The sequence below is a fragment of the Triticum aestivum genome, chromosome 7B (genome assembly GCF_018294505.1).
Source record: "Triticum aestivum cultivar Chinese Spring chromosome 7B, IWGSC CS RefSeq v2.1, whole genome shotgun sequence".
In the NCBI taxonomy this organism is placed as follows: domain Eukaryota; kingdom Viridiplantae; phylum Streptophyta; class Magnoliopsida; order Poales; family Poaceae; genus Triticum; species Triticum aestivum.
This window is the reverse complement of record NC_057813.1, coordinates 507,856,298-507,867,746: the sequence shown is the minus strand read 5'-3', so window position 1 is coordinate 507,867,746 and position 11,449 is coordinate 507,856,298. Positions and strand designations below refer to the sequence as shown.

The window sequence follows — 11,449 nt, the reverse complement described above, 5'->3', positions numbered from 1 at the left end:
CGGATCGCCTTTTCAGTTTTAAAAAAAATAAAAGAAAATAATGGAAATGTCAAAAAAATAAAAGAAAATAAGTTTCTCATGTGATATGTGGTCTAGTTGTTGGGAAAATTTGCAAATGTGAATTTTGACTTTATTTGCAAAATCTCTCTGAAATTTGTAAAAATGGGCATAACTTTTGCATACTAACTCGGATGAAAAAGTTTTTTATATGAAAAATCATCTACTCGAAAAGTTATATCCAAATTTAACCGGGGGAACCCCGTTAAACATTTTCAAAATCCTCAAAAACCTAATAGAAAAAAGTTACGGGGCTTGTAAGATCTAGAGTGGAAAAAATTGAAAAATATTCAAACAGTGGGCAAACAATGGTCAAACAATGGTCAAACTAATTATTCTAGAATATTAGTGTTACTAAATAATTATTTTAATTATTTCAATTTTGGTCAAATCTGGTCAAACTGTGGTCAACTGTGGTCAAACTGTGGACAAACAATGGTCAAACTAATTATTCAAGAAATATTAGTGTTACTAAATAATTATTGTTTTTTAAAACAATAGTTTCGAACTCAAACAGTGAAATGTGTCACTTCATGCTCAAGCAAAATTCCTGAAGGTTAATAGGATTGACATCTTATTATTGTCAGGAAAACAACAAGTGCAGACTTGGAGCGTGGGAGAATAGAACCCGGAAGTTAAGCGTGCTTGGGCTGGAGTAGTGAGAGGGATGGGTGACCGGTTGGGAAGTTAGATGATTTGGAATGATGAGGGGTGATAAAAGAATAAATTGAGAAGTGATGAGGGGTGGTGATTAGAGACTAGAGGTTAAAATAATTCAGAAATTTGAAAAAAAAAATCATTTTTTTTTCAAAAACCTGTGGCGGCCTTTAGTCGCGGTTAGCCACAAGAACCGCGACTAAAGGTCCTCCGCCCACGTGGACGGGCCTTTAGTCGCGGTTCTTAAGCAACCGCGACTAAAGGGGGGGCCTTTAGTCGCGCCCGTCTGGTCGCGGTTGCGCAACCGCGACTAATGGCAGTTGCGAACCGCGACCAAAGGCCCTTTTTCCACCAGTGATGCCGCTTTTTGCTGCCGTTGGCACCACAGTGCTTCCAGGATCTTCCTTTGGTGGCATGTATTTTGGCATAAATCAAAGCTCTGATATCAAATGTTAGCTAGACTACGGGGTATCTAGCTTCCCAGGATCAAGCGAAGAGAATTGGAGAGCAGCAAAGAGAGAAGATGCAGCTGCTGCACATACATGTAGTTGAATCAGTGAACACACGCACACATGCACTAGTGATAGAGAAGCTCACGTACTAGTACTACTTAGAAGCTTCATTTCTTGTTGACTGACTGAGTTACAACTGAAGGACTCTAGTCCTTATATAGGAGATTACAAGATTGCTGTGAGCTGCACGTGTACAGCCACGTACACACACGGGAACCTACCACATACCAGAATTTATTGATTGCATGTCCAGCTCATGCATGCACCATTCTACTAGTAACACGTACACTTCCTTAACAGCTAAGCTCTGCCGACATGCACCAGGATATTTTACTTTGCAGCTAGCCCGTGTAGCATATGCTTTTACGGACCATAGTAGCCGGAAACGGGGAACGATGGACCGTCCCTCGATCCGGATTCATGGTCCCGGAATCAGATTCGGGAACGAGGATCGATTCGGTAAGATTCGATGCGGATTCGGCGTTTCCGCAGCCGGATCGTTGATTCAGATTCGTCGACTCGGCAGTACTGGTTCGTGAATCGATTGGGTAAGCAAAAAAATCAGCCAAATCAATCACCAACTCCTCGTTTTACTCTCTGTCTCGATCTTCTCCACTCCCCCAAAAAACTCCTCGAGTAAGCAAAAGGCTGCTAATAAATTTCATTGGGAAACAGATGATTTATGGATCAACGACACAGCCCAGCCAATTCTTGTATAAGTACTCCCTCGTCCCTCTTCCTCCCAGTCCCAGCCAGTTGCTCCCTGCATCCAGTGACCAGAGGCGCATGCAGCAGCAGAAATTCAGATTCAAAACCAACGATGCTTCAGAAGACTTGATTGCTCGAGGATCCAAGAGTCCAGTGACATTCAGGCATTCGGTTTTCAGATTCAGGTACACCTAACCTACACCATTCAGTTCATCAGATCTTGCCTTTGAATTACAGTTTTGTGAGTAAGAATGTAATATATGAACCCGTTCATTATTCAGAGATTGCAATGGCGTTTGGGTCAAAACGTAAGTTAGCAGATCGGAGTGACATCCAGGAGGATGACGGTGATGATGTTGATCTCATCAATTCCGATGATGAGCGTAATAGCGTTGATGAACAAGATGAATCTGCCGAGCATGGTACTGCAAAACCTGCTAAATCCCTTCTAGATGAGGTATTTTTTCTTGATGCACCTAAAGGGAAGAACTCTGGTGGATCAAGACCCTGGCGATGCAAACATTGTGATAAGAAGTACACGAGTAGTTATACAAGAATTCATCAGCACTTCTTTGGTGTTGGTCCTGGCAAGACGAAACAAATTCCTCGCTGCTCTGTCGCAAGTGATCGCGTCAAGTATAAGAAAATATATGATAAGGTATATGCAAATGCTTTTTATGAGAAAAATTATTCAGACAACACCACAACAATTGGCACCTATATGACTCTTTCCCTGTTTTGATTTACAGTACTACCAACCTGAGAAAGTACAAGCTTCAGGCTCGGCGCCTAAAAAGCAATTAGTAGAAGCTTTTGCTGGGGTGGAAAGAGATGCAGTGGACATGCAAATAATGTTGTTCCTTTGTGCTAATGGAATTCCCTTTAATGTGTTGAGAAGTCCTCAATACTATGAAATGGTAGCAGCCATCCAGAGAGCACCAAAGGGATACAAACCTCCTGCATATGAGAAGGCTAGGACTACTCTTCTAGATGCATGTAAGAGAAAGGTGGAGAATGATTTGGCTCCGGTTAGACAAACATGGTAAGCCTCAAACATTTAGCATTTGTAATCATCTATTTTTTCTGACGGATGGTGTCTCATGGTGTCTATAACTGTATATAGGTATTCCCATGGTGTCTCTGTTGTTTCTGACGGATGGACAAATATGAAGAACCATCCATTAATCAACGTAATAGCATCGAATAGCTGTGGTTCAATGTTTCTGTACGCAGAAGACTTCTCTGGAGAAGAGAAGACGGGTGAAGCCATTGCACAATTCTTACTGCAAGCCATTGAGGAGATTGGCCCTTCCAATGTCCTTCAGGTCATCACTGATAATGCATCTAATTGTAGAGTTGCGGGTGAAGAAATTGAGAAAGTATGTTTTTCATTGTTCGGTACATTGATTTTAGTTTGAGGATCACGTATATCCAATTGTGTTTCTCCTTTCTATTTGACAGGTGCATAAGCATATATTTTGGTCTCCATGTGTGGTTCACACACTGAATCTAGTATTCAAAGATTTTGCAAAAAAGTTTGCTTGGATGGTTGATACATACCAGACTGGGAAAGCAATTGTGAAGTTCTTTAGGAACCACCAGCACTTTCAAGATCTCTTTAGACACAACTCCAAGTTGGATCTTTTGAAGGTCTCAAAAACAAGATTTTCTTCTCATTATATTGTGCTTAAGAGGCTTATGGATGTTCGAGAGGCGCTCACAACTACCATTGTCACAAGCAAATGGAAGGAACTGGTGAAGGCTTGTGATGTACAAACAAGAGCAGCAGCAAATGCGATTGCCCAAAATATCATTGATGAGACATTTTGGGATGAGATTAAAATCATCCTTGACATCACAAAACCATTATATATGGTAATCAAGTTCAGTGACGGAGAAGGTCCAAAATCTGGTGATATATATGAAAGAATGGACAATATGCTTGGCGAGATGCAAGAAGTCATGACAAGGGAAGATAACCCTCACAAAGATGATTGGTCGAAGGTAAATGAAATTATTCTTTATCGGTGGGGAAAGATGAACTGGCATTTTCATTGCTTAGAATTTGCTCTTTCTCCTAAGTATTATGATCAAGCCTATCTTGCAAGTCCTGCTCCTGGTGGTGGTCAAAGGAAAGCTCCAAATGATGACAGTGAGGTTATAGAAGGTGTTATAGAGGCTCTAAATAGAATTGCAGAAGATAAAAAAGAGTATGCTCTTTTACGTGAGGACTTAACACCTTTATAATGAAGAAAGGTTTGTATGCAATAGACGACGTTTAGGCCGATGCAACCACGATGAATGCCACAGAATGGTGGTTCAATTATGGCTCACAAAGTCCAACTTTAAGTGAGGTGGCAAAGAAAGTCTTGTCTCAGCCAATAAGCAGCTCCTCTGCCGAAAGAAATTGGAGTACCTACTCATTCATACATAATTTAAAGAGAAACAAGCTGAATGCAACGACAGCCGATAAGCTTGTCTTTATTCATGCAAACGAGCGTCTGAAGAGGAGGTTTTCAGAGGGCTACAATTCAGGTCCACATTATAAGTGGGATGTTGAGCCTGAGAATGATTTGCTGGAGGATTCAAGCTTGAAGCTTGAGCAGCTGCGTTGGGATAGCTTGGAGGATGAAGCAGCTGATACTGAACCACCACGCAAAATTCAGAGGACTTGAAACACTAGGAAGTGTCCAGTACTAAATCTGAACTCTTCAGTATATTGAATCCAATCTTTACATTCTATGGTCACTAATAGTTCTCTTTTAATTGAAGGTACATGGTGAGTTAATCTGTTGGTGAAACTTTATTGGTTGGAAACCTGGAAGATGAGTCACTTGGATGCTGCTATTGAAGTGATTGTGTCTGTTACCTTAGTCAATCTGTTTTCTTGTTTGCTACTTTGGTTAAGTCAAGTATTTTGTTAAGTACTCGTGCTGAAATTTTAATTAAATATATCATGTCTTATCATCGTTCGTATGGTTGATCCACCGTTGTACCGGGTTCATCATCCCAACTAGTAAAGATTCATGTTCCTCGTTCCATGGTACCATACAGGATTCATCATACCGGAATTGATTGGATCGAGTTTCCGCTTGACAAAAATCGTTCTAGAGATGTATACCCCCGCTTTACCCTATTTTTTTCAGCCTCCGACTCTCGTCCCCCGTTCCCGTTCCTCGTTCCCACCATACCGGAAACATGGCAACTATGTTACGGACGTCTAGATATTTTGAGTACCCTGGCTACTACGTGCATGAGGAAGCAAGCAAGATTATATTTTAGCAAGGCGGAGGCGGCGCAGTGTTCAGAGGGGCCACAAATAATGGCTCTCGGTGGCGGCCGGCCTCCGCGAGCCATTCCTTCTCCGTGGCCTGAGCTTCCGCCTGCGCCAGCGCCCTCGCGACAGACGCGGCAGACAGGTCCGCCTGCTTCTTGGCCAGGCGGTCGGCCTCTGCCTCGTCGCGCGCCTCCTGCGCATTCCGCTCTGTCGTCTCTCGGAGGTCGGCGGCCGGGTCGATGTGCCGGCTGGTCGAGGAAGTCGCTGCCGACCTGAGGACCGAGCCGGCACCCGACTTCTCAAGGGTCAGCGGGGCCCTGAAATAAGAAGGACAAGTCAGATGATTTTCATGACAGATTAATGAAAAAATAAGGAGTAAGGAAATGATGCTTATGTCGACACCATAACTGGCACCTTCGGTTGTCTTTGATATTGGGTCGCCCTGGCCGCTGTCTCTTTCCGCCTGGTCACCGCGGCCGGATTCTTCGGCTTCTTTGGGGCGCTGCCGAACAGGGTCGAGCCTTGTTTCCGCTTGCGCTTGCCGCCTGGGGCAGGCGGCCCAGAAGAGGGGCCGGCGCCGGTGGTGGCAGAGCTCCGGGCGGGGCGCGGCTCGTCTTCGTCTTCGTCGTCGTCAGGCCAGGTCTCCATGCCGCCGCCTCCCTCGGAGCCTCCTGCTCCGCCACCGCCGTCCGCTCTGCCGCCGCCGCCTGTCGCGTCATCGACCAGGGCGGCCACCCCCAAGTCGGGGTCGTCCAAATCACTCTCTGCCCTGTCCGCCTGGAGGTTATCACCCGGCCCCAGGAGGGCGGCCGTTGCCTCGGACATGTAAATCTGCAACCAAGAAGGAATCAAGTCTTGAAGAAGCAGCGTCATAAAGAAAAACAAAGCAGAAGAAACTTACAGCAGGAGGCAGGTTGTGGCGAGAGTACGGCCGCTTCCCGAACCGCCACTCCTTCTCCGACATCTTGAGGTCGGAGATCTCGTTCACCATCCGCGAGACTTCGGCAGGCGACATTCCTTTCGTGCACAGCCGGCACGGGTCGCGGTGTCCGCTCATCCGGAAGATCGGATGAGGGCGGCTCTGGAGCGGAAGAACCCGGCGCTCCACAAAGGCAACAAGAAGGTCGGAGGCCACGAGGCCCTCCGACTCTTGGAGCACTCGGAGTCGGCCGATGGCGGAGGCCGCGTCCCCAGACACCGGCTTCGGCTTGTACTTCCAGGAGACGTGAGCTCCGGTGGGGGGGCCGGCCTCGTAGGCCGGCAGGTTGAGGAAGTCGGCAGCAGGGTCCATGTTCTCGACGTAGAAATAGGACTGCTGCCACATCTTCACCGACTGCGCCAGCTTGATGACGGGGAAGGCGTTTCGTTTCGCCGGCTGGTGCACGGCGATGAAGCCCTCGCACTCGGCCGCCGTCTCCTTGGCGGAGGTGCCGAGCTTTCCATAGGATGCCGAGGTAGCCCTCGCACGCCGTGATGAAGGCGGAGAGCAAGGTCACGGCGTTGGGCGTGTGGTGATGGGGCTGAAGGTTGTAGAAGCTGAGGAAGGCGCGGAAGAAATTGCTCGCAGGGAGGCCCCGCAAGAAATGCGAGCGGAAGACGACCCGCTCGCCTTCCTGCGGCGCCGGCGAGATCTCCGTCTCCGGCGGCACCCGCGCCTTAATGAAGGCCGCGCTGGGCATCCGGCGTGTGTCGCGGAGGAAAGAAATGTGATCCTTGATCACGGTCGATCCGTCCCAGTCGCCCATGGCTCCGGCTGGCGGCGCGGAGGGGAAAGGCATGTCGGCGTCGAGCAACGGCGGCGGCGCTACAGCAGCAGCAGCAGTGGAGGCTAAGAAGAAGAAGAAGAAGAGTGGGAGGGGGCGCAGGAACTTTGCTGCACCTCTCCCCCCTCCCTAGTTATAGCGCCCGGGCTATGTAGCCGAGTGGGCGGGACGTGGGGTCATGGGATTAACTGCGCCCACGTCCCCACGACCGCCCGTCTCTCGCGCGCATTCACCCTGTCGTGAATAGTCGCGGGGATGGCAACCATCCCCTCCGGTGCAGTAAGTCTGCCCGGTTGCCGAGGCGTGGTAGTGGCGGGCCCGGCCCGGGGTCATGTCCCGTCAAGAGCGTGGGATGGCAGGCTTGTCAGGCTGGCGTGCGCCGCGTGGCGCGTCCGCAACGGGCGGCTGCTCAGGGGAAGCTTAGCAGGCACGTCACCTGTTTCCCGCCTTAGAGTTCAAAGTCGACCATTTAGCTCCGCCTGTGAGAGGCCGGCTCGAGCGGCCGACTGGCGGCCAGGCGGTCGACGTTGTCCCCGAGCACGGGAAGGGGAGAAGCCGCTGAGACCTCGCGGCCCCTCGACCACGACGCGTCACCGGCTTTGGGGACTACTGTCGGAGTAATGGGCCATGGGTAGGATCACCCGAGGCCCATGCTTTATCAAGACTTTGGGCCAGCTCCGCCTAGCTGAGCCCCAAGCCGAAACTCCGCCATCTGTGGCCGGCTGGTGCGGTGGCCGGCTGCCAGAGGGCGGGTGACCCAAGACTGCGACGCTCCGAGTGGCCGGCTCCTGGCGGCCGCCCACCAGAGAGGGCGGCTATAGGCAGGTGGCTACTTCACGACTACGGGGCAGCCGAGCTCCCATCAGGAGTACAAAATGAAGTATGGCTACAGTGAAGCACGTCGCCTCCCACGCTCGAGACGGGCGTGGCTACAGTGCTCTGTACAGACGGAGATCTCCGCACGACGGAGCACTGTGCCGTATCTATCCTGACGTTGCTCCTAGCAGGCGGAGCCCTGTTCCCCACGACGGCCTGTTGGTACGGCCCGCCAGAGGCGGGCCCTATCGGACAGTGACCTCAAGGAAGACGGCGGAAGTTGACCAAGCGGATCAGAGAGAGGCCGGCCTCCAGTAGGCGGCCGTCCCTTGCCCCGAGGCGAGCAAGCCATTAAGCTGACAAGACCAGGTGTGGCTACAGTGTCCTCCCACCAGGCGGTGGGCCGGACTATAGCCACGCTAAAGATGACCAAGCCCCCGTCACTGGCGATACGACCATAGTGAACAACCACCAACCAGTCGGCAGGGCCCACCAGGCGGAGGGCCCCAGCAGCAGGCCAGATTACCATTGTACCCCTGGGGGGTAGGCCTATATAAACCCCCCAGGCCACCCATGCAAAGGGTTCCCACTCCATCTAGAACTAGCCACCCCCCTAGAGTAGGAAGAGAGCTAGTCTTGCCTCCTTCTACCTTTAGCACACAGCTCGAGGAGCACCATTGTATCACTTGAGCCTTAGTGATCATGCGGAGACCCCGCAGAGCAGGACTAGGGGTGTTATCTCCTAGGAGAGCCCCGAACCTGGGTAAAGTACGCCGGCGTTCGTGTTTACGCCTTATCTCGCTTCCAGGCACCGGCGACGTTCTACTCGCTCCCACCATGATAAGCCATCCATTGGCATATGTCGTACCCAACCCCCGACAACAGTCACTGCTTGTGCGTCAACCTTTTTTTTAGAAAAGCCTCAAATCTGTGGAAAACAACATACAACGCATCAGCCATTATTCTAATAATTTACAGCCCATTTGCTAATTCTTAAGGTTTTTTCGGAGCCCGTATTCTTTTTGTTAGCATTACAGCCCATATTGTGGCCACAGTTAAAAAATTATACAAAATTTTGCATATTTCGGTCCGGTTCGAACTGTTTTTAATCCCAAAATTTTGAGTCACATTCAAAATGATTTTAAAAATAAATGTATATCAATATAAAATCCAACAAATTGTCCACGCATAAAAATAAATGCAATTTAAAATCTTGAAATGAAAAAAAGATATTTGAAACTAATTGCCGGTTTGATGTGTTTTAAAAATGTACAGCCCATTTCTCATTACTGATAGTCCATTTTCTCGGCCAGCCAAATGAAGCTCTCGTCGTCTTGAAAGATTTGCAGCACAACAGGCCTGACAAAGCGACTTACTTGGCAAATTACGAAAAAACTGGGTTGTGGCCGTGGACCCAGCTACAGCTGTGGACCCAGCTGTCAGCCTCTCCACGTACAGTACTCTTCTGATGGAAGTTGGTCGTTGACCACATTGACCACACCGCGCCGAGAGCACCAAGGCGGTGGACGATGGTGAGGCCTAGGAAGGGGACGACGCGGAGGCGGGGAAGACGAGGCAGTGGATGCCCACGCGGAGAGGAGTACGAGTGTTCACTGGTTCGGCTGCGGCGTGAGGCTGTCGTCGCTACAGAATAACAGGGGGTGTGGGTGAGTAGAGGGATGCTCTGGGCCAGCGGTGGGAGTAGTAGGGGGCGGTGAGGTCTCTATGACATCACAGCCGACCACGAGAGGCAGGAGCACGCGACACGACCGGCGCTGCTTTGGGCGGCTGGAGCAAGAAGACCAGAGGTTAAAGAAGCACTATGGCCATTGGATGGACATCGTACAATCACTGGAGCTAGAATCGTTCATATTGACTAAGTTGACAAAGCCCTCCATCCTCGTCAACTTAGTAGGCCCACAAGTCAGCCACCCACTATGGTGGGTCCCAGCTAGCAGGGGGTATTCATTTTTTTGTGCGTAATAAGGTGGCACTTCCTTGCATGCGAAGATATAGCTGGTGGGTCCGACCTATCAGCGGGGGGAACATTTTTCTCGAAATCCGTTGACTTGCTGGGCTGGGTGAAAATATCACGCTGGGCTAGACGGAGAAATGTTATAAAAACATAAACACATGATTGCACGTCTATTACTTCATTGGTCAGTAAATTTTTTGCAAGCTTATGTACGCAATCACTAGGAGTTAACTTGCCAAGTTATATATAAACAATTATTATTATTATTTTGTAAGAACTTTCAACTTACGAAATAAAATATCATTTAAATTTGATGAGTTAATAGTACGTGGGGTATTATTATTTTTTTAGGCTAGACGTGGGACAGTTGAGTTGGTTATAGGGAAAAGTATTGGGAGAAAACTCAGTTTACATCGAAAAAGAAAGTGGGAGAAAATTCAGAGACCTGCTGGGTCCACCTGAGGAGGGGAATATGTTGGGAGGAAGGAAATTCAAAGCACGGCAGCCGAGTGAACTATTTTTTTAACGGACAAGTGAACTAGTTACATACATAAGCAAATAGCCACTAAAAAAGCAATCAGGTTAATGGTTCTTAAAAGAAATATTTCAGACAAAACAGATAATTACGACACATAGGCTAATGCATGAAACACTCAGATGATAAAGTGCTTATAAACAGATAAAGTACAACATGTAGATCTTCCTGGCACGCTTGATCATGACGCTGCGGCTGTCTGTGTACTCGTCGGTTACGGGAAGCAGACACACCCTCATGTCCAAGATCTGCCTGTACATGTCATAGCATGTGTATACGTCCTTGGCCGCGTAGGTTATGTAGGCTAGATTCGGAGGTACCTCACACTCCCACATGTTCAGGTCCTTGGTATCGTTGTCTTGTTTCATGTTGGCGTATCAGGGGTCGATGATGGTCTCAGCGAGGTCAACCACGGAGTCCTTATCCTGCCCATTGGTGATGATCTTGTATTGCTTCTGGATGTCGACAAGCTTGTTGCACCAGATGGCCGAATCATCACGTTCTTCCTTCTCTCCACCGTAGCGAAGGTGCAGTCGGCGCTGCCGATGAAACGGGAGAATGCTCCAGAACCTGGTGCAGCCATAGGACTGTTGCGAGGCAGAGCTTCACCGAGTCCGTATCGTTAGTGTACATCACATTCAAATTGGTGCAGCCATAGGACTGAACGGCAAACTCAAAGGGGAACTCCTTGCTGAAGTTCATATCCAGCAGGCTCACCCCTCAGATCGCCATTGGAGTCTCTTCGAGTGGACGAGTGTGTAGGCGGCGACAACAGTTCGTTTTTCAGCTCTTGGGGAACTAGATTCTACAGTAAGCTGAGTGTGTACAGGCGACAACAGTTACTACCCCTCCCTCGTCCGCTGCACGCCCGGCAGAAGATGCACCCTCGACGCATTCAAACGCCTCCATTAAGAAACCTACTCCGGCCACACGTCGGTTCACGAGCTGGTCTGTATTGGTACTGTAATAACAGGAGTTAGTGGTCACTTTACTTAAATTTAATTAGCTTTAATAGAAATTTATACTTAAAACAAGCAATGCATTGGCTCGTTCTATCAATGCCACAGGATCAACATGCACAACAATTAGAATTATTATTCTCAGGATGCACACGATCAACACATTTGTAGCACTTTCACAAAGATAATA

The 11,449-nt window shown here is 48.8% G+C and overlaps 1 protein-coding gene across 2 annotated transcripts; it reads left to right on the top strand.

Moving 5' to 3' along the window:
- The first annotated feature begins 1,603 nt into the window (after positions 1-1,603).
- Positions 1,604-4,885, top strand: LOC123160448 (uncharacterized). 2 transcript variants are annotated; one of them, XM_044578264.1, is made up of 6 exons: positions 1,604-1,774; positions 1,902-2,119; positions 2,216-2,592; positions 2,684-2,976; positions 3,058-3,313; positions 3,396-4,885. In XM_044578264.1, the coding sequence occupies exons 3-6, from the start codon at positions 2,224-2,226 to the stop codon at positions 4,179-4,181; spliced, it is 1,704 nt and encodes a 567-aa protein (XP_044434199.1). In that variant the 5' UTR covers positions 1,604-1,774; positions 1,902-2,119; positions 2,216-2,223; the 3' UTR covers positions 4,182-4,885. The 2 variants fall into 2 exon arrangements, with proteins under 2 accessions (XP_044434199.1, XP_044434198.1); XM_044578263.1 differs by having other exon boundaries at positions 1,604-2,119.
- The last annotated feature ends 6,564 nt before the right edge of the window (positions 4,886-11,449 follow it).